At 38.5% G+C, this 24,375-nt stretch overlaps 2 protein-coding genes across 2 annotated transcripts in view; one reads left to right on the top strand and one right to left on the bottom strand.

The window, feature by feature from the left end:
* CCDC102B (coiled-coil domain containing 102B) overlaps window positions 1-24,375 on the top strand; it is a 604,790-nt gene that overhangs the window by 430,751 nt on the left and 149,664 nt on the right. The gene's annotated exons all lie outside the window — the stretch shown is intronic.
* LOC308593315 (protein-glutamine gamma-glutamyltransferase 5-like) lies at window positions 1,883-19,218 on the bottom strand. The gene is made up of 13 exons (XM_081205599.1): window positions 19,186-19,218; window positions 15,601-15,780; window positions 14,412-14,654; window positions 12,874-12,992; window positions 12,087-12,215; window positions 10,218-10,395; window positions 7,161-7,293; window positions 6,668-6,771; window positions 5,506-5,748; window positions 5,082-5,408; window positions 3,662-3,822; window positions 2,523-2,656; window positions 1,883-2,119 (listed from the first exon to the last, which is right to left on the bottom strand). The coding sequence occupies exons 1-13, from the start codon at window positions 19,190-19,192 to the stop codon at window positions 1,942-1,944; spliced, it is 2,136 nt and encodes a 711-aa protein (XP_081061725.1). The 5' UTR covers window positions 19,193-19,218; the 3' UTR covers window positions 1,883-1,941.

The following is a 24,375-nucleotide window of genomic DNA, read 5'->3' as shown; positions in this document are numbered from 1 at the left end:
CCTAATGGTCAGGGGTCTCTTTACCTTTTTAAGGGTACTTTACAATGCAATCTTATGCATGCTTGCATACATTCCCCTGTTTTTGAGTGGGCTTGCTCCCAGGAAAGTGTGCATAAGATTGCAGGATTGTTTGATCAAGGGTCAAGTAACTCTTAGCAGGCCAACGATCCTGTAATACTACAATTTATTTCTCTATGCAATTTAGTTAAGCATTTCATTCATTGGAGTGACTGCCTGGCCTTTGCCTCATCCTTAATGTATCTTTATTTGCAACAGCCTAAAAAGCAGACACAATCAGGAATGAGAAACATGCCCTGAGCCATCTGAAACTATTTGTTCTGCTAAAACCATTTCAGATTTACTCTCTCCTTGTGGCACAATACAGTTTGGATTATATGGGTCAAATCGGGAAAGAATCTTGAATGTGACTGTAGAAAGTTGTGACACAGGCGGCCTTTTGATCATAACATTAGAACAGCCCACTGAATTGGGCCAATGGCTCATCTAGTCCAGTATCCTGTTCTCTTTTATATATATATATAAATTTTTATTTGATTTTACAATTTAACATTCAACACATTTATCATATAAAAGAAAAAGAAAAAAGAAGAAGAAAATAGAACTCCCTCTACCTTGCGACTTCCCTCAACTTCCCCTCCTGGTTCTTTAAATATGTGCTACTTCTGCTTAATTTTTAATCTTCTTTTTTATAATCTTGCTAAATACTCTTAATTCTTATCATTTTCTTTCAAATTACATCTTACACTTGATTAATTTGCATATTATTGTTTCTTAACCTTTACACTTGTTTTCTTAGTTGTGTTTACTCAAACCCTGCTAGTGAGTTCATTCTTTACAATGTTTCTGTAGATACAACATAAACGGTTCCCAGTCTTTTTTCAAGTCCCTATTGTCATTGTCTATAAGTCTACCTGTAAGTTTCGCCATTTCTGTGTATTCCATAAGTTTAACTTTCTTACTCCGTTGGTATCTTGTCATCCATCCATTTTTGGGCTAGTAAGATCCTAGCCACCATTGTAGCATACATGAATAACTTCTTCCGCAGTATCTTGTTCTCACAGTGGCCGGTGGAATGCCTGTGGGAAGCCTGCAAGCTGTATATGAGCGCAACAGCACTCTGTCTACCTGTGATTCCTAGCAGCAGGTATCATTTCCATTCCGGTGATTGTACAATTAGAGATTCAGCAACTCAAAAGCCAAAGCTACAAATGTCTTCAATGTGACTGTGGAAGGTGATCACAGGAATAATACTAACCTACTTGTATTTGTGCAAAGCTCCAAGTTGAGAGCTCTGTGTGTCTTAGATCTTCTCCTCTGAACTTTGTGTATCTCCGAGACCCTGAACATAACATTTTAATGTAAAATTGTGAAGTAGAGCTAGCAAGGGATACAATACTTCATAATTCATGGTAAATTCCCATTTACTTCAGTTGGGTTTGCTATATAGCTTGACATCAGTAGAAGGGCATTTAAAATATATATAGCTTGACATCAGTAGAAGGGCATTTAGAATATATGCAAGAATACAAATATATCAAACTATACCCTGCTCCATCACTGGAATCTAGAATCTTAAAGAATGTCTGGATTTACGGTATAACCATCTTTCAAATACATGTGTAATTTTATATGTTACAAGTCAGTTCCAGAATGTGGAAATATCTCAGTATTCTCAGGAAAAATTGCAAATTGTATTTGAGCAAATAATGATCCAGCAATTGTCAAAACACATTTCTGGAATGGTCAGTAGAGTTTTGTGAAGTGGCCTTTGACATTTAGGGTAGCCTAAAAAGTTCTTTTGTTCTATGAGATACATATAAGATACAAACCATACACCTTGGGATTATCCAACTCCTTATGATAGAACTACAAAACATGTCTTTATTATTTACAGATTCAGTGTTTTCCCTCTTGTATTACTTATGCTCCTCCTTCTCCAGAGGTTGGTGGGGGATTCCCCATGTCTACGTTGGCATATCCTTTGCAGTTACAGAACTTGTTGCAGCTGACATTGGCAATGAATCGGTGTTTGCCATTCATATATGGAATAAACTCAACACATGTTTGTGCCTTGTGATTAGCGGCCAGTGTTCCCAGTCTGCAGAAGAGATAAAGGAGAGATGGTGCATGTGATGATATTTGTACATGCAATGATTTAGGCAAACCACCTTTGGTTGATTGATGAGTTGACCTCTTTGACTACAGGATGTCACAAACAACATTACACACTACATTTAAAACACATGACCCCCCCCCCTCAAGCAATTCTGAGAATCATAGTGTGTTAAAGGTGCTACGAACTGTAGCCCTGTGAGGGGTGAACTACAATTCCCATAATTCCTTGGGGGAAATCATGTGCTTTAAATGCATGGGATGCTCAGTGAACATTGTCATTAAAGCTACAGTGTGGAACTTCATAGCTGACAGCAAGAGTGAAGGTGGAAACAGGAACCACAGATAACCTCAAGGTAGATGCAAACCAAAACTGTGGCTTAACTTACTCAGTAGCGATCGGCTCACCAAACAGTCCATAACCCTCCAAGTGCAGCACACAGTTCTTGAGATCTTCTTTGAGGGGATTAGAGAAGGTGACTTCAGCTGAACATGGTGCATTCAATTTCGGGTAGTTTAAAACCTATTTGGAAAAAATGAGCACTTGTTTTTACATTCAGGTAGGTAGCCGTGTTAGTCTGACGCAGTTGAAATAAATTTTAAAATTATAAAAATTATAAAAAAATAAAAAATAGTCTAGTAGCACCTTTTACTTAGTTGGTCTCTAAGGTGCTACTAGACTATTTTTTATTTTTTTAACTTGTTTTTACATTGTTATACTAATTAGTATATTGCTAATGCTGACCATTAGGTATATTACTGGGTAATCATCCTTAATGGTCAATTGGTGAGTTTTTGCAGGAGATGTTAGGAAATGGTATCTTGATGTAGTGATATATCTTGCATGTTTAGAATGGAAAAGGCATCTTAGGAAAGAGAATTGGATTCCACACTCTCCAGCTAAAGGGAGGTGTATGGCGGGTAAGCAGCCAGTGTTGTGAGGTAGAGCTACCTTGATAGTGCTGGTACAGAGTAAAGATAGGTAGCGTGAATTGGTGCTCTTGCTGGTTCACTGCATGGCTTCTGCCTTGTCCCATCCCCATTCAGGTAAGGTGTAGCAATACTGGCAAGAGGGTAATTTCATAGTTCTGCCACACCACATAAGCCACTACTATTCTCTGTGGGTTTGTGTTTGTGTACACACACACAAAAGATTTGGAGCTTCACACACAGATGAAGGGGATCCGACAGTATAGGGATATGATGTGGAATAGCAGATCTGCTGTTTGGTATGATTTTCTTCTGTGTGTGTGTGTGTGTAATTTAGACCATTTGCTGACCATTCCCCATCAGTCAATAAAGACTTCTGAGCAGTTCACACAATATTGAAATATGAACTATTTAGCACCATGAAGACATTACAAATTAAAAATAAGCAAATGCCACAAAAATATTATAATCTTTTATGCTCTCTCCTCCAAGGTAAACAGATATTGACTTCAGTTATCCTCATGATTTCAGTTATCCTCTTGCCGAAATGTCTGAGACTGCCATTGCTTGTTCACTGTAAGGGCCAAATGGTCTTTACCTTTATCTCAATGGGAAGGCTGTCAATCAGGATATCTCTCTCCACCATCATGATTTCTCCCTTAGGCTCTGGCATTGAGACAGCTGCTACCCTCATAATATTATAATCACAAAGGTGTGACCCATAACTTTCATAGGGTATCTCTATCTTGATCGTCTTCACTGCAAGGCAAAATGTATTGAACATACTTTTTAGAGTCAGAACTTCCATTCTAGAGAATTTCAGGAATTCCTCTCCATTCTAAGGGTTGGCTTGAGTCTCATCAGTGAGTCATTTTCAGGGAAATTGTGACAAGAGAAACATAAACAACAACATAAAAGTCAAATCACTTGAGCTTTCTGCAACCTGATGTCTTCCAGATGTTTCTGAAAACAATTACTGTCATCCAAGATGTCTTATGGGAATCGTACTTTAGAGAGCACCAGTCTGAGGAAGGTTATTTTGTGAAACATGTTATCACTTACAGAACCAAATCTAAATGTTCAAGTGATAGATTATTAAATGATTGTCAATAATGTAGAACAAGTGGGTCTACTGCCTGCTGTATAAAGGATGGATGACTCTGTCATAAATTGCAGCCTAAGCAGAGTTGCATAAATGTAAATTCTTTAAATTAGTAGGATTTCTTTCCAAGTAATGATTATAGGATCAGAGTGTTAGATGGGGAACATTCTCTAGATCTGATACAGCTATTTGATGAAACAAAGAGAAAATCTGAGAGTGTTTTACATGCAATTCCAAAGCAGTTTTTGCATGTTCATGTTTTCCAAGTGAAATCTATATTACCAGAACGTACAGCTAATTTGTGGGAGTGCAATGCTGTTTTCCACTTTATATCTTAATAGCACTCAGTAAATGTCACCAAATGGCAGACAGGCCCAAATGCATGATTTCAAATTATCTAAATTTGAATCCTCATTTGATCTCCAAGCATACATTTGGGTGCTGCATTACAAAAATCTCAGTGTGTCTTTCCAGGTACTCCTACCTCTGATACGAGATAGGTAAGAGGCTGCTTGATTGTAGCATCGTGTTCATGGAATGCTTGTGGAAATCTTTCCCCAGGGAGGACTGCCTGGCACCTTCATAACATATCTTTTGGTACCAGGCAAAAACATGTGTCTTCTTCCAGGCTTTTGGCTAATTAAACTGAGGCAGCAGGGGGTTGCTGTACACCAGGCATGGCCAAACTTGGCCCTCTAGATGTTTTGGGACTACAATTCCCATCATCCCTGTCCACTGGTCCTGTTAGCTAGATGATGGGAGTTGTAGTCCCAAAACATGCCTGCTGTACACCAAAATGTTGAGTGTCAGATGAATTTTTATTTAATTGTCCCTGGGCCTTGTAATATATTTTTATTTTAATATGCTGCATTAAGACAGTATATATAAATAAGTTAAATAAATAGTTAAGACTTACCTTCTTTGGGGCCAAGTGTAACATGCACACAGTCTTTCCAGATTGGATCCAGTGAACAGCCATTATATATCATTCCCTGAGCACAAAGGTTGAATTTCCTGTCTTTAGCCTCATTCGACAAGTTTTCAAGCATCCACTTTATTTGAACATCTTGACCATAAAGGGGACAATTAGCCATCTTAAATTTCATTGTCACCCCAGTGTCTTTCAAAGTTTTGTTTCTCTGGGATGCTATATCTTTGTCGATTTCGGAATTGGGAGCATTGAGGTATTGAGAACTGATTTTTCTGCAAGCTTTATAGAAGGCTTTTTTCTCTTGCAGAGAACCTGGTTGGGGGCAAATAACATATCTCCAATGATCACTTTTCACTTTACTATATCAACATGTTAAACTTCAGTTATTCTCATTAAAATTGGTCATTACCTAATTCATGCTTGTAAGCATCAGTGACATCCTCACGCAAATCTCCGCCAACACTCTTGGTGCTGATGCATTGCCCACAAGGCCAGATATCGCAGTGCAGTTTTGTCTTCTTGCCTCTACCTTGAGAAACCCAGGCTGTACTCCTTGCATTTAGCATACAAAATACACGAGGGCCATCAGAATCAGTATCCACATCTCCATCTCTGATGCTTTTGACCCAGATAGGGCCACTGCACACTGATCCTATGGTATACAAAGACAAACATGTTGTTCAATGGTAGTCTGATTGATCACTAGCCTAAACTTTAAGAATCTGTATTTATCTTAACAATACAGCTAACAATCCCTGAGAATCCAGCTTCATCCAAAGGAAGGAAGGAAGGAAGGAAGGAAGGAAGGAAGGAAGGAAGGAAGGAAGGAAGGAAGGACCTGCTATGAAAGTTTGTAGCATGAATAACCAAAATGGTACTCTCCATATATTGGTGGATTCCAACTCCCATCAGCTCCAGCCAGCATCCACAACATCTGAGGGACACCATACTGGTTATCCACACTGGGAAATGGCTATCATGTTTGCAGTCTAACGTAGTCGTGCAGCTTATTACCTGCCAAGCTTAATACCAGCCATATATGACTGCTTTGCTAAATCTCCTGTTTTTGCTGTTGGTATGAGACAAATTCAATTTGTGGGACTAATACTCGTATTGGAAGCCACTGAAGCACTAACCCTTCCCATGCTGCTGAGTTCCAGACCATATGGTACCTACAGTGCAGCTACAGGTTGGACACCTTCCATGAGGACGGGGGCCTACTAATGCAGCCTACTAATGCCTACTGATGCAGCCTCACCAGCACTTCAGAGTTTAGAGGAAGAGGCATATTACAATCTGTCATACTAAAGGAGATAATATCCAGCTCTTTTCTCTTTGTCCATCAGTTATTATTTGCAGGTTACTAATAATTTGCAGTGCCTTCTTACACATGATTATCTCTAGATTGGGAAAGAGCAGTGCTCTTTTTCTAGAAAAAGAGGTGCCAGAACTCACCATAAATGCCTCCCTTGTTCTCTTATAATGGCAATGGAGCCCACCCGAGAGGTGCCAAAACTGAGTTCCAGTGAGTTTGGGATGAAAAAAAGCCCTGTGAAAGAGGCTTCATTTACCTTTACTAGTTTCTATAGGTGTCGGATCCAGATATTGCCAGTCACTCATAGCTTGGTTTATGTCTTTTCGGGCCATCCAAGATTCATTCCAGCAATGATGTACCCTGTAGAATACAGAAATTCAGACACTTCCTGTGTCAAAATACAAAGCTAATTCTGAAGAAACCTGATCATTCAGTAATGATTTACGATAAAAGATCCCATGTTGTATGGAATGCGAGTACAAAGATTGAGTATCATTTAGATAATGCTTTTGTATTTACAATTATTTCTTTAGAATTTTAATTTGACATTAGGGCTCCAAGAAAGTAACTGCTTTTAAAGAAAATGAATGTTTTTATTACTTTACAATGGAGACTGTAGCTGATATAGTGGACATCATCATAAGTGCAGTTATCATAAGCCATACTTGTGAATCCTTGGTCACTCTCATGCTGAAGCTTCTCCAATTCTCTGATTTTATTCTTCAACATCTCTGTTGTTGCTCACTTACCAGATGTGTTCTTTGCCACTTAAAGTTTTGCCTGTATAGTCATAAACCTCCTGGACGGTGAGAGGATCAACAGCATTCAAAGCGCAATAGAAGCCGGTGACGACTCTGCTTGGGATTCCCAAACATCTCATAACTGTAAACAGATGAAATACCCAAACACTGATATTATATGTTCTGCACACACTGAGATAGAAAACTTGCCTTCCTAACTCAGCAAAAACCACGTAACTATTTGCAACAAAGCCCATAAGTACTCAGGCTACATAGACTTTGGTAGTTCAGGCAACAAACCACCTGCTTATCAAATTGCATGTGTTATTTCCAAGGAAACCCTAGACACGTGTATCTATAGTTGGAAGAGTATGACTCTTTTAACACATATATACCACTGCAACACAGGCTCAGCCCCTAACAGGTTTGCTCATGTTCAGTGTTTCAGCCAGTCTGCCCTCTTCCAGGATGTTGTAAGCCAAGAGTAGCCAATGAGGTGTCATCACAATGTGGTGTCCCATCATTGTCATACCTCATGGTCAATGAGTTCCTGAATGACACAATATTGGCTAACCTAATAAGGGCTCAAGCAGGGTAATTCAGTTGTTTCCTTCTCAATTTTCTGGTTTTCTTTTCTAACTGAAACTCAACTTCCTATGACTGTTAAACGTCACTGAGCATGGCCATTGAGTTATTTTTGCCCCCTTTGTTTTTAAAGTTTGAACTACTTCATATCATGCAGATACCTTCTTCTTACTTCTCATTGGCCCATCTTGGCTTCAATCCTGTTTGTGGAGAACTATTTAACATTAGTCTGTTTATGCATCATACATTTAAATCACATTGCTTCCCTCAAAGAATCCCGGAAACAGTAATTTATCCTTCACAGAGCTACAGTACCTAGCATCCTTAACAAACTACAATTCCCAGGATGTTTTGGTGAAAGTAATGTGTTTTAAATGTATGGGTTGTACACAGTCTCAGATTACTATGTTACCTCTATTATGAACAGCCAATGTGTTAGGAAATGATATGACCCAGTGACATATTTGTAAATGGATTCTAAGGCTTTTGTAGTAAGAATTCGCTTCACCCTGGTTTCTGTATATTTACTTGACAATCTAACCAGCAGCATATGTCAGCAGCACAGATGGTTTTATAACATCAGGACAGAAAATAGACTATTGCAGCTTTGGCAATGTGTTTCTGTAACCCCAGACATTTCTGTATATGGCAGACTTTTTTTACTGTCTACTTTTATCTAGTATAAATGGCCAATAATATTCAGCACATCTTACAGTTAATTTCCCAGTTTGCTTCAACAATTCATTCATCTTTATCCTGTTTAATGTAAATCTAATTTTCACAGTCTTTTTATATTATTTGAATATTTCCTGTAAAAGTTTTCAAATGCAGCTAGTAAATAAATGAAGTTCTTCCTGGTCTTTGCTTTCACTTTTTCTATCATCCCCCACTGGCTATGGAACGCTAAAAAACATTCCTTTTGCTTTCAGCAGATAACCTACTTTGCCATTGACAAGCTCAAAATAACTCCAAGGCATTCTGCTTTGTCTCAGGATTCATCCAAACCCAATGCCAGGAGTACCCTAGTGGCCAGTAACCTGTGGCCTTTAGAGGTACCAAAATCTGCCATCTAATGAGGTTAATTTAACTACTGCAAATCGGGCTATTCCTGATTCCCTGCTTTAGAGAGAAGCTTTGAACATGCAGTTATCATGCTAAAGTCAGTACATTTTGGGAGCACGTGGAATCTGCACACTAATGTTCTGCTCAGAAATAGCCATGATGTTTCAAGCATGCTTGTGCTTAGGGAAAGCCACAGCTCAGTGGTAGAGCACATACTTTTTATGTAAAACTATTTGATCCTTGACATCTCCAGAGAAGTGTAGGGAGAAAGCCCTGTTTGAAATGTCCCTGAATTAGAGGACCTTATGCATTATATCTTCCGCTGCCCCTTATATACTAAAGCAAGAGAACGGTTTTTGACACCTATAACGATAAGGTCCCCTGGCCAGAATCCTTCTGACATGATTCTATATCTCCTTGCAGTCATTGATAAGTATGTGTAGCACTTTTTGCAACTGCTGCCAGGAAAATTAGAAAAAAATTATATAGCCGAGATAGCTATCAACTGTAAAGGAGATGAATTTATTTGACCCCATCTACACCAAGCTGTATTTTTCTCACTAAACTTTGTACATAATTGTCTATTTTATGTGATTTTAGCTTATAAATTTTATTGTCTAATGTTTCAATGTGTATATTGAGGAGTTTCTGTAGCTTTGTGCAGATTAGGTCATGTTTTGACAATATAAATGTTTTTGTGTATCAAATTAGTATATATTCTATTGAATGATATTGTATACATTGCAGCAGCCTTTGGCTATAAGCAATAAATTTGACTGACTGACTGTTTGAAATGCAGGAGACCTGCTATCAGTTCATGTCAACAACAATACTGAGCCATATGGACCAGTGTTCTGACTTGACAGACAGCACTTCCTATGTTCCTGGGCATGATGGGGAGCACTGCATACCAAATACTAGGACAATTCAGTCTCACACCATTCCTTGAGAAGACTACCCTCCTGAATTCCAAAATGTCATATGTTATTATACTTCCTCTCCTCCTTATAATGTTGCTATACTCTCTGGCTTGGTTTTTTGTTCTTTACTAAATGTTCATGTATGGATAGAAATAGTAGAATCATTGAATACTTGAGTTGGAAAGGACCGCAAGGCTCATCTACTCCAGCCCTCTGCAATTCAATAATCTTTTGCCCAATGTGGGGCTTGAACGCACAACCCTGAGACTAAGAATCTCATGCTCTACCAACTGACATGAGCTATGTAGAAATAGTAGAATTTCAGCCTTTCTACTCTGTACATTTTTAATAACTAGCATTATTTTTTTTAGGGGGGGATAGTTCTTTATCTGACATTACATCACACCAAACAGACGCCATTTAACTTTTTGTTGAATTTAGTAGTTGCCATCTGCATCTGAGAAAGCATTTTTCTGTTAGGACCATTCATGCCCCCTACCTGTACACATGACCGAAGCAAAAGTCCCGCAGTACCCATATTTGACAGGCTTGCACTTGCTCTGAAACCACTGGCGGAGGATAGGGGCACTTCCATTCCACATTAAAGGATTGTGTCCCTGCAAGTAGTTATTACTGGGTGGAAGTTTCAGAATGCTTTTCTTCTTATGGCAACAGATCTGAAAAAAGAAAGGTGATGGTGCTCAGTGCTCAAGAGTAATATCCTTGCCATACCTAGCTTGAACATTCCACGGAATCAGCATACATCACTTCATGCACAATGATCATCCCTATCATAAAAGGCAACAGGATGTGACTAACATATACCTGAAACAATTAATCTTGACCTGGGAGAGATGCATGTAAATGCAATAGTTTAAAGCACAAATTCACCTGCTCAGTTCTTATTATACTATACAGTAGGCATACCGTTTTTCAGAGGCCATTGCTCTCTGCTTTTGGCCATGAAAAGATGGACATTTATATAAATATTTACAGTCATCTACATGTTGTTTTACAAGATTAAAATAAGCAAATCCCAGTTGAAATTGTACAGGCTTTTTTTTAAAGGGGGGTGAGACAAAGAGAAAACAGAGTTTGGATCACATTCAGTTGCTATATTCAGCCTGAAGTATCAGAACAAGTAATGGTGGTCCCTTTACGGTGGGCAATGGCACATGGTGCTCTGACCCCACTCCACAGTTAGTGAATTTAAGATTACCCTGGTACGCAATACATCATCTGCATGCACATGATTTTTTATGTGTGTTTCTGTGAAGAAATTAAATGTGACTAAGAGTTGTTTAGAAAAACTCCAGGGAAATTAAAAATAAATAGCAATGCGTACCTCTTTTTAAAAAAATATTGTTATTATATTCTGTGGATAGAATGCTCAGAAATATTTCCATAGGACTACCAATGATCCTCATCCAGTTACTAATATGTCCTTACATTTAGCAATACTGAAGCACTGGGTACATGAATTGCAGGCCATATTCTTCTCTCTCTTCCCTCCCCCATCCTGAAACCTCCCTTTGTAGGGTGAGATTTTATATTATTTCATCACTTTCATCTCTTTGATTCTAATCCTACCATCCAGAATCCTGTTGTTGTTTTTTTAATATAAAAATATTTACAAAGTACCCACTCATATAAAATATCAATGCAGTGCATAAAGATACATACAGGTGCAAAACTAAGATACCATAAAAGCAATGCAAAACAATCATAAAAATGACTGGCCCATCTTGGGTGGCAACTAAACAACTGAATAGGCCAGGTAGCATAAAAAGAACTTTGAGAGATATTAGAAAATTGCCAGCAAGGATCCCTGCCAAATCTCTTTTGGAACAGCATTCCACAGCATGGAACCAACAACACCAAATGCCTAGTGTCTAGGAGAAGTCAGATGGGTTTCTGAAACATAGCAGAAAACTATTAGGAATAGAAATTCATCTGCTTCTTATTAAAGATGATGGTGGTGGGTGATTTTTCATATATATTTATATATAAACATTTGTTGCAGTTCTTATTGGTGCCAGGGATTTAAGAGATATTTATCAGGGCCAGGGAGCTGTCATTTAAGAGATGTACTACTGTTCTCCAGTCATCATAACAACCATTTCCCCCACCTTAACAAAGACAGGCACAGTTATGTTTGCAAAGCTGACTATCAGTGGGCAATTTAGCAATATACATAAGCCAAACACACATTCCCTAGGAATTTCTCTGGGGTTGTGCCTGCTGACAGATATGTGATGAGCCAGCCTCTAGTAATGACTGGAGAGACAGAGGCAAACCAATGCCAGGGGTGGTTATAGGCAAATATATCCACAAGGAGTCAATTAAACGTCCTGTACTCAAACTTTACCATACTGTTCAACACCCTGCTGATGTACACGGGATCATTGCGACAGGAATAATCCATGCCAGGATCACGAAGGAAGTTTGTACTTGTGTCCAGAATTTTCAGACAGATATCCAGAATGCCATCTTGGAACTAAACACACAAAATATGAGCACTCATTTTGAAGCCATTTGTGACACAAATATTCAGAACAAAAATTTCCCTGTTATAGCAGAGAACTACTGGACTGCCAGGAATCTGTAGAACTGGAAACGTCAGGCAATAATAAATAAATAAATAAATGCAGCTGACACCAGGAAATGTAGATTAACTAAATATAAGTAGAAATAACTGCTTCTCACTTTGCTTTTGAAGTCAAAGGGGTGTCTTTGTTGAGTTAGTGCCATTTTTGAAATGTGAACAGGATGGCTTTGCATTAGAGCTAACAACCAATAAATTCCACCCGCCCCCCAATGAAACTTCTAACTGAACTGGTTTGGCAAATAATGATTAAAATGTAAATGAATGTACATGCTGCAAAGCTTCAGTGAAGGTTATTATTTCATTTTAAGGAAATAATGAAGCAGCAATTGATTTAGGGCAGTTCAGGCAGTTCTCCCCCACAGGGTGCTGAGGCAAGGGGTGGAATTTTACTTTTAAATATGCAACACTGGCTACAGCCATTGGATAGAAAGCACTTTATGTACATCTCTTTTTCCATAGACAATTTGTGTCCAAGAGTATAATTAATCTAATCTAAAGACTAAGGTGAAACTCATAATACATTCAAGAGCCATAATCTTGCATTTACCTGTCCAAAATACCATGGATGAGAAGTTACGTGTTTGGGAAGCCCCTGGAATACAATCCCATGCTCATTCAGGACATACTCTGCTCTGTGAGCTTGATTGTCTAAATACACAGGGTCATCTGAGAAAACAATATAGACAAGGTCTCTGAACAAGTTCCAATATCAAGGGCAGAATTTTCATAAAATTTACACCAGCTCTGACATAACAGATCAGGCATGAGATTTATATTTTTTCCAGTTACAGATAGGTAGCCGTGTTGGTCTGCCATAGTCAAAATAAAAAAATTCCTTCCAGTGGCACCTTAAAGACCAACTAAGTTAGTTCTTGGTATGAGCTTTCGTGTGCATGCACACTTCTTCAGATACACTGAAACAGAACTTCTGTTTCAGTGTATCTGAAGAAGTGTGCATGCACACGAAAGCTCATACCAAGAAACAGAAGTTCTTCAGATACACTGAAACAGAAGTTCTGTTTCAGTGTATCTGAAGAAGTGTGCATGCACACGAAAGCTCATACCAAGAACTAACTTAGTTGGTCTTTAAGGTGCCACTGGAAGGAATTTTTTTATATTTTTTCCAGTACAGGCAGTTCATGCATTCAGCTGTGATGAGATCATTTTGATGCATATGTAAATGACCCTTTATTATCATACCTTTGGGACAAGCCTCTAATATCAAGCATGCTTTAAATATGGCAAACCAATTTGGATCTACATGCTGCAAATGAATCCATCAAATAATGGATAAACAAAATGGCTGCTTTGCAGTACTGCTTTCAATAGCTACAGTTTAAGGAATGGTTTGTTAAAAATATGTGTAATACCAGGCCCGTGTTTTGTTAGCCCAAAAGTGAAAAATGAGCGAGGTCCCAGACAAAGTGGACTGGCAACTTAAGATGTTGGGATATGCAGAACTTGCAGGTCTAACACATAGAAAAAGAGAGCAAGAAGGACATATATTTAAAGAAGAGTGGGAAATGTTTACTGAATACAGTATATGAAAGATAATTGTACACAACTGAAAACGCTGATGGCTTTAAGATAAATTCAACAGTGTAATTAATGTTTGAATGGTGTAAAAAAGGAAAACTGACTTGAATGGTTAGAGTTAAATATGCAGGAATGGAAGATATTTAAAATGAACCATGGAAAGAGAAGAAGGGAAGCCATTGGATATTAATAAGTTTGTAAAATGTTTATTTCGTATTGGAAAAAATAATAACAATTAAATACAAAAAAGTCTAATACCATTTCCAGAGTTTCATTAATCGTATGATACTACCTTAAGTGTGCTAATACAGTATATTTGTTTCTGTGTACAAGCATGTGATGTGTTAACATCCCACGTACCCCCAAGCCTAATATCTGCTTTTATATATGTTTCTTTACTCAACCCAAAAGTCTTTCCTCACTACTACTACTACTACTACTACTACTACTACTACTACTACAGAAATACACATTCTCACAAATTGTCTGTGTCTGCAGGCACTTGCTTAGCAAGACTATCCAGACAAGGAGTTTCTTATTGATTCTTACCAGAACACCAAGGGTTGAAAAGAACATAAAAGTCTCCCAGATGTTGGGTGCTTGAGTGTTCACATGACACTAGACACATATTCAGAGTGTAGCATCCAATACAGGCACTGGCGGGAGGGAACAGACTGACATAGAGGCTTTGTTCATTATGGAGTTTGTAGCAAGCATTCCAGTGGCTTTGATTTGGAGATTGCCCTAAAGGAAAGATGCTCTTTGTTCCGAGAGATTCGCACGGTTTCGGACCTGTTCAAGAAAGTTGTTCAAAAAGGAAGTGAACACAAGAACTGTTTTGCCTAAACTTATTTACAATTGTTGGTGAAAGAATAAAGATGCAAAATGTTATATAGGATTTGTGAGATTAATATGATGCTGAACTTCCAAGAAGCATAGGAGAATGAATGAAGAGAATGGCTGGCTTCCAAAGATGAGCAAAGATTCGTATCTTTAGAATTAAGGTCCTATGAAGATCAACGAATGAACATGATACAATATGTAAGGATCTCTTTTTACTAAATTCTGAAAGTAAGTAGGGTATGTTCTTTTCATTTTTTTCTAATAACTGCATGCAATTTTATAAATATATATTTGGGTGGTTTGGTTTCGTTTTTGTTTTGCGGTGGGTTTTTTTGCAATTTCACCCCATATATTCAATGCAATAACAATCCTATGCCTCTTTACTTGGGAGTAACCTTGTCTGAAATCACAGAAACTTACTTTGAGTAAACAAGCATAGGCTAAAGCTCCCCAAGTCAACACACAGGTTGTTTTGGGCTTACTGAAATATTCAGAAGGGTTATCTATCTGTGTGAGCCATCTACTGTTGGCAAAGTGTATGAAGGGAATTCTATGAATAGTTCCATGAAAATGAATTTTTTTCATGTTCATTCAGTGTTCTCATTTGACAGAAAAAGCTCTGCAGACCTCTATGAATACGACGCTTTGACATAACTGCCAACATCAGCTAATGCAGAGAAAGTAGGTATGAAGTAGCTCAAAGATCATCAATCCTGTATGATACATTTTATTTAACAAAAGTCACATACCACCTGATTGTAACAAAAGCTCTAAATCGGTGGTACTTAACCATTAGGAATACAGTAAACAGAAGTTCTCCCTAAACACTAAAGCTTTTAACATAAGACCTCTAGTGACTTTATGGAGCACGTTTGTCATCATATAAAAGAATTACCTGTTGCCACCGTGAATGTGATCTTGTCCTTGTCATCATCCCATTCCCGGTTTTGGAAATGCACATAGAACCCAAACAGCTGGCCTCTTCTCACAATTAGTTTATTAGAACTAAAAAACTGTGTGTGGTGGTTGCTGCAGTTCTGAGCACAGTTTAGGTCTACATTTTTCACCTCAAGGACTGCAGGAAAACAAATAATGATGGGACCGATTAATGAATATTTAAAATAATTTTTAAAATCCCCCCCCCCCAACTTAGCAGCACCATGAGTGATATGGGGCTTCCAATCTCTCCTCCACTGCTCCATAAATAGTGTGGGGCTCTAATATTCTCTGAACACTGATTCTGACGGTTAGGGGAACTTCAGGAAGAACAAACATATCTGTCTTCTTATGCAAGGAACTTCTGAGTCCAACCCAATAGTGTACCATAGTTTTGTTTAGCTCTGATGTGAACCTGAGAAGCACATCAGCAACAAGACAGTGGTGGTTAATTAAAATTTCTGAGTTGAATGTGATTAACATACCAGTTTTTATTAGGATGTTGTACTTAGTCTGCAGCAAATTAAAAATTGAAACCAGCCCCACCCCCCACAATAATCTTTTCAGAAAAATGTTTTTTCATGCCTTCATAACCAGGCACATGTACAGACCCTGCATAACATATGAGTATATATGAGCACCAGCTTTGTGTATCCAGGTCCAACCAAAACATTGTACAGGGAGGAGAGCTGCCACAAACCCATTCACTGTGACACATTGACAAGCCACACTTTTGAAGATGTGAAGAAGGCTAAGGAAAGCAATAAATATGCACACATTTTTGTTTCTGAGTTAGTTTCATATGTCTCTTTTAATCATTTTCAAACTGCAAGGAATAGACATGTTATTATCCTTAATGAAAAAGTCCCTTTTTCTGATTTCCACATCCTATTGTAATCCACACAATTATTCCTGGGGGGGGGGGGTATGCTGGGCACCATAAGGTACATCTTGAATCAATTAAGTTAAAGCATATAATGGAACCCAAATGCTTCTTTGAAGGAACACAAGGTTCCATTCTATGCTTTTGCTGTGACAAACACACACACAAACAAACACACCTGTCTGTCCATCTGTCTCCTCCCCAGCCCCTTTCTCTACATGTGGCTATTAGCATTTTTCAAAATTGTCATTTGAATCACCAAACAAAAACTGAGGTGTTGACAAATGAAAGAGAATGCTCTCTTTTCTTGCACTGAAAGGTTGCTCCAGAAGATTAAAATGGATTTCATTATCTTTTATATAGTTTTTCCACGAGGAATTTATTATATACAACACTTATTACCTTTTGTTTATGAATTTTTGTGGAGCTTAGTGTTAACATATTTTTAAACAAAGTTTTGAGGCTTTGTATAAGCCATCCAAGTTTAGCAACAGAAGTAATTAAACAACACTGAAGTGCACTGTCTGCTTCCTTAGAGGACTACATCACGCTTCTGATTAAGGTGCCCACAAAAGATTATGCTGCAATAAATTTATTATCTTTTAGATACCATAAGATGTCGCCTAAAGGTGCTGTCTCTGCTGCAACATACCATTAAGACTGTTCCCTCAGGAACATGCTGTTATTCATTGACTGTTAGAAGAAGGTGCATAATACTATAATGTTTTGAGAGATAAAAAGCATCACAGCTTCCCAAGGGGAGTCTTCTCCTCTAGAGTGTACAATTTAATGTCAGCATACATCATATTTTAACTATGTTTCACATCCACTCAGGGTCCTCCAGAGATTATTGGACTACAATTCCCATCATCCCTGACTATTGGTCCTAGAACATCTGAGGGCCCTCAGGTTCCTCACCCTTGTCATGGTTTAAGCTGCTAGAACACTCCATCTAGAAGTTATGTAGCTATATCTCTGTGCCTATGGGTGTGTGTTTTCTATCTTAGAAATTCTTTGAACAAATGTATGCAATATGCTGCTCTGCTCCATGTGCATTTCAAGGGCTGCTTAAAAAAAGGAAAGATGGCAGGAGACAGAGTTTTACACTTTCACACTCCTCAGGTGCAAAGCTTAACCAGCTTTGATCTTCTTCTACTAATACTGTGTAATGTCAGGTTTGCAACCCTTTGTACAGAACGATTAGTTTTCTTGTGTAACTGCTCTGCATGAGTCTGGAAAGGCTCTGATGAAATCAATCGTGATGTCAATGTAAGGGACACTGCAGGTTAATCATGGATTTACATGCACAGCTTAGTATATAAAGTTCTTATTTGCCATGCACTGCAAGACATTAGCAAATTCTGATCTTAGAGCTGTGCTTCTAATAGTACTGATTCAATGTCACACTGTAGTGATGATGTCTCTCATGCCACCTAACTTTGGCTTCCATTCACTAGAAGACAATATTTTATTTCCTTTAAAAGTATCCGTACTAGATGGAAACACAGCCTATTGCCTCTGATTATACAAACATAACCAGATTTAGGGCAACACAGCTGGTTCCCCCATACTGGGTGCTATATGTTGTCTTTGTGCTCATTTTAGCACCTTGGCTTTCATCACTTTTTCTCTGCCATCTTAGATTTAATTATTATTATGCTGTTACTGCTGCTCTGGACAGCATAACAACTCCTACCCCCCCCCCCACTTCTCACAGGCTGCCTAGATCTCAGATTTCCTACAGAAGCAGAATATAACAAATGAGCAAACTGACACATTAACAGGATTTTTCTTCTTGCCAGATACACAGCCTGAATTATTATTGCTATTATTATGATTATGGACCTTTTTCAATGCAGAAGTGCTAAAGCAGTTGATGGCATTGATAAAATATGCAAAGGATGAAATCTAGTGCTGTTCTGCTGATGAAATGGGAAAGGGGGTTGGGTTTTTTTGTTTTGCAAGCCCCCCCCCCCCAATCTTGCCAGATCTTCTCCATAAAGTTGGACTTCACTAACACTGTAGAGCAGATTTAGAGAAAAGCATGAGGGGGCCGTTGGGGCAAGGGATATAACCCAAAATTGCATTCCTTCCCATTCCACTGATGGATGCCTTCCATCTGCACAGTAACAACATGGGAAACCACCCATTAAAAATATAATATAAAAAGCCATCAGAACAATATAAAATATTATGACTGCTAAATGTTGAGCTATACATACAGAATGGGATAAGGATGTGAATAATGACAACCTAATTATGTAACAGAAGCAATCTGCATATTTTCTTAAACTTTCTGTATGTTCACCTGTCCATCAGACAATTCGCTGCAACAGCCAGAAACAGAACCTCCGTGTTCAAAGAAGGGGAAAACAAATGCCATCATTATTTCTTTTGAGTTTCCTTAGCACATCCAGTTAACTTGAGCTAAATGGACCAATAGTCTGGTTCATGCTAGCAATTTTAATTTCCCTGTACCTTTACTATTGACACAATAGCTGCACCAACAAATAACTCAGCAACTCAGCATCCTATTCAATTAGCGTCCAACTGCTGTTCCAGATATTAAACTTACAAACCACAATGCCATGTCAATTTTCTATTAATATTATGACAAAACAAACATTTAAGATTGTAACATTAAAGCTCAAATGTAGTTACCTTCCATCACAAGTGGATTTTCAGTAAGTTCTGTTGTTCTGTTGAGAGACAGACAATCGTCATCAAAGTTTTTTGATGTTCTCTCAGCCAAATTCAGTTCCATCTAGTGGCATTTATACTCCTAATAAAACAACCCCAAGCCTATCATACATGCAAAGCTACAGTGGTTAGGGTGAGGTTTCACTCAAGTTCCTACTGAAGCTCATAAAATGTGCCAGAATTTTATTTTAGAATCCAAGCATTGGTAAGCCAGACTCACCACTGATGTTGAAGCAAGAGAAGAACTGTTTGCTTTCTTGCTGTGGAATTTGTAGCTGCCCAGATATTTGATTGCTTTAAAGAATATGTTTGCTGAAATTTATGAGTTCAGTTATGGTATTACATAAGGTCAGTCACACCATTTAATATGTTTGCATCAAACTGTGAAAGGCTTTAGCTTCTTTTGCAATTATCTCCTTATTTTGTTACTTGGTTAGAAGAGCTTACTTGGCATAAATTCGTTTAGTTCACCAGCTGTGAATGATAAACTAAGGATAAGCTGTCATGACCACTTTAGTTCCACCATGAATAGATTTTTCTCAGCAGCCATTTCACTTGAGACATAGAAATGACTCTTGAGAAACTGTAGCCCTACCAGTCAAATGGAACACCTGATTTCAATGCCACCTTTTAGTGTCACAATCATTTTGTCATTTAATATTTTTGTGGGGGAAATACTTCCAGGATTTATTTTACTGGGAGAGGGGAGAGACACTAGATGTCTTCTTACAGATTTGGATGAACTGATACTTGGCATTCTGTACAAATTGCACATCCTTAAATTTAGAGGAACCTTCCCTTCCCTTACTTTGAGGAAAATGTACCATCTTCTATATTTTAATTCACTGGAAGTAAACCCTATTCTCTGTGACGTTTGGTGCAAATCTGTTAAGAGGAGACATATTTTGGAGATGTGGGGTAGATTTGTTCCCATCAGAGTAAGGTTCACTTTGTCTCCAATTACTACTTGTAGACAAACTGTAAGCATGGAGAATTTTGACAACTCAACTTTGAAATTAGCTGCTCTCTGACATGTTAAGGCAGACAGTTCTTTTCTTCTTTCTAACCTAATGCTTCAGCTCTGGGATGTTATTACGTCTAAAACTGCTTTCTCCTTCAATGATTTCTTCAATATTATCACAGTTCCATCTGTTCAAAGTTGAAAACATAACTGTTTTTCAGGCTGCTGTATATCTTTACAGTTAAAAGGTTCTTGGCTGAAGCATAAGGATGGTTACTTGATGTTCTTGGAGCCTGAAATGTGGCACATTGGGTTCGGGAAGAGGATTCTGCTGAGAATGTGTGTAACACAGAAACAGGGGGTGAGGGGTGGAGAATGAGGAAAAATTGAATCGGGCCAGTAAGATATTGTGTGGTCAAGGCTTTATCCGCACAAAACAGGACATAAGAATGTAAACTTGTGCTAGCCTTTACTATTGTGAGGAATCACATAACTGAATGTTCAGTTACCAAAAGAGGTTAGTTTTCTTCCTAACAAGGCAATTATCTATGTGTAAGGAATTTCTTTTGTAGGAAGAGCACCAAGGCTTTCCTTGGTGTTAAAGCCAAAAGACAGGTTTCTCTCACCTGTTTTCTTACAAACTACATAACGAAGTCTGCTGTGGTGTCCTACCAATATTCAGTTTTCTGGAAGCAGCAAAGGTATATTGTTGCTTTTGAAGGAATGGTGCTGAATGAAGACTAGCCATACAAAACCACCATAAGCTTTTTGTACCATCTGCTCACAAGGAAACTGCAGCTGAAATCCTATACACATTTACCCAAGAGGAAGCTGCACTGAATTCATAGGGACCTACTGTTGTGCTGTGAGCTGGTTGAAATGCTGCCTGGAGCTTTCTACTGATTTGCTATGTAGGCATGCACAATACCATAGAAGAGTTTCCGGTGCACAAAAAAACCCCACCAAAAAACCAGTTTTGGCTCTTTGAAGCCAGTGAGTATGGGCATTTCCCAGACAGGATTCTTTGATGTTAGATTTTTATGTCATAAAACAAGACAGAAGCTAGTAATATAGTTACAGGCCAAAGCTTGTCCTCTACAACTTTGTTTGACTAATACACATATTAAATGAAACAAAGAGAATGTGAGTGAAATGTATACCCTATCATAAATATCCACCCCCAAATTGCAGTAGAATGCCATCAAACTCAGGTACCTTAGCTTGCTTCCAGATGACCCATTTATTGAGCATTTATCCTAACTTGTTTGCACAAAGTTTGAGGGGGAGGTTGGATGACGTTGACTATGTAGTGACCATTTTGGTTAGAGAGCCACAATGCAAAATCAGATATTTAAGGAGAGCTGCATTTCAGATTGTGTATTACCTTGAGAAGTGCAAATTAACAGTAGGTGAAGGTGGTATACAAACCAAATTCCCCCCCATCCCTAAGTATGAGAACTCTCACTGTCATCATACTTCTGGTTATATAGATTGCTTGGCCCATGCTAGCCTTGATATTGCTCCCATCTAAAATGTTAAGGCGAGAGTATGGTGGAGTACACTGAAGACTCTCTGAATGAACATCCAAGCCCCTTTACAAGCTTCTATACAAGCACATCCAGGAAACCGGTTGAGCTATAGTACCTGCCGCATCTGACTTGCACATTTGGAAGTTTATGCAAGTGGACGTTTTGCATGAATGCTGTCATGTATGATGAGGGGGCAGAGTCTTATCAACCTTTGTGAGCAGGGTACATTCCAAACTCAGAAACCTCTGTATCGTGACTTGTGCAAGTTATTTCCTCATGCTTCATAAGTAGGTCACATTGTGTAAGCTGTTTAAATGTGCCACAAAATGTGAAAATTAGGACCAAGGACTTGCCCATAGGATAAGGGACCACAGACCTGGTCCAAAAACATATTGGCCTCAATCCAGGCATTTTGCACCAAGAACAAGGACTATACCTCCCATATACCTTCAGGAGTGGAGTTTGGCTGTAGAACAAGAAAGCAGGGTGGGAGTTTTCCATAATATTCTGTATGCAATAGACCTCTCAAAACCATTGGGTGCTAACTTCAGCAGGCTTACATGGAAGTAAATGCCATGTAAATTTACTACTAAATCCTGATAAATGTGCTTGGATGAAGATGATTACATAAAAGTGTGGTTAGACCTGCAACCTTAGATACACAATTCTTCCAGTGGTGACTTTGTTTTGGTGGGCAATCTTGTCAGATGCAATGTGCCATAAACTTTTCAGACATCAGAATCCTAATTTGCAATAATGAAATAGCCGGTCAATTGAATATAAATAACTAGCGGTCATTATTTGCCTAAATCTCATTAACGTTTAATCAAACAAAACATTTTGCTACTTAAAGAAAGCAGTCCTTGTGTCTCTTCATTAAGTAAGAGTGACTCTTTCAGAATTACAATGCTGCTAGCCTATTAGGTACAATTTATTCCTTAATAATTGCTGATGAAAATACTAATAATTCTAGTCACATAAGCTGCTGACAACAAAATCTGAATTTACTACATGCTATCAGCTGATCCCAAAGCCTTGCATTATGAATGGTGGAGAAAAATTATCTGTTTATTGCTTCTAAAATCATAAAATCTCTTGTGCGTCCTGCCCCTCTTTTTTTTCATTCTCAAAACTTTAGGGCAGAACTTGCTAATCTGTGTCCCTCAGATGTTGTTGGACTACAACTCCCTTCGTTCATAACTGTTGGACATGTTGTCTGGGGCTGATGGGACATGGAGTCGAATAATATCTCAGAGGAATGTTGGAATATTTGGTGCAGATAAGAGAAAATATTTTTGCAACGCATGAACTATGGAACGCACTCCCACAGGTGGCAGTGATGCTAACCAACTTGCATTGTTGTTGTTGTTGTTGTTGTTGTTGTTGTTGTTGTTGTTGTTGTTGTTTTACTATTTATACCCCACCCATCTGGATGGGTCTCCCATCTTGTGCTCCACCCTCCAGCACTGAAGCTTCCCCTCCTTCCGACTCTTGCCTCCTTGCCGGTACATCTCCCCACAAATCACTGACCCCCTCTCTCAAGTCAGACTCCATCCCCCCCTTCCTCCAGTGCACATTCATCAGTGTCCTGCCAGTCTCTGACACCAGCTCCCCACATACATCTGACTGGCCACTGTGAGAACAGTATGCTAGACTGGATGGGACCATTGACCTGATCCATCAGGCTTGTCTTATGTTCTTAATGGAAAGCATCCCATGATTGTATTACATGTAAGAACAATAACAAAGAAAAAAGACTGTTAAACTAACAAGTGTCATTCTACGTCATGCGCTACAATAGTAGCCAGGGAGATGTTCCCAGGAAAACCACAAGCAAGCCTTCTTTGTTATCTATGCTGCAGCACCCAGTTCCCAGGGGATATATAGTGGAGCAATCAGGAGCACAACAGTTCCAAATTTTGAAAGAGACTTGGATTTGATGGACCTGACCAAGTCAAACCAAAGGGAGCTAGTCCATCTCTACCGACAATGTCATCATCTGTATACACATATGGATATAGGGACTGTATTATAATGATTGAATACTAAATTAGGAGGGGGGACTTGGCAGCAGATATAAGGATATTACATGCTTAATCCAGTTTATGTCATTCCATTTTCTGCTTGGGAAAATCTAAGTGAAATCATTTCTGTCTATTTCTGGCATTGTTAGGAAAGAATACAAACATCCAATCAATTAAATGAGCGGCAATGTCGTGTGTGACTGTGTGTTTCTTCTGTTAAAGAGAAAGTCCTGGCATGTTGTAACCTGCATTATTTAATGGCATGAGATCACACAAAAGAAAGGGACAAGGATATACGAGGCCTGGGGTGTGTTTTTTGCCACCTTGCAATGGTTGAAACCATTACGTTATTATAGACTCAAAACAGCCAGTGAAATCTGATGTAGTAATTTTGGTAACATCAGCGTTAAATAGCTTCTAGGCTATTTATTATAATTGGACAATTCTAACTTTAAAAAAAACAAGTTAAAAGAAAAGAAAAAGCAGGCTGGCAGAACATCAAAAGAAAGCAGACTTCTCTTAGCAAGAAGAACATGGAGGAGAATGAACAGAGGAAGGGCTTTAGTACAGCAGTAGAGGGTTGCAGGTTCATTCACCAGAAACTCCAGGCAGGGATGGGAAAGAGTCACTTTCTGAG

This window comes from Podarcis bocagei, assembly GCF_964188305.1.
Source record: "Podarcis bocagei genome assembly, chromosome: 8".
Taxonomy (NCBI): domain Eukaryota; kingdom Metazoa; phylum Chordata; class Lepidosauria; order Squamata; family Lacertidae; genus Podarcis; species Podarcis bocagei.
Note: the sequence above shows the minus strand (reverse complement) of the source record. Positions and strands in the feature narration are given on the sequence as shown.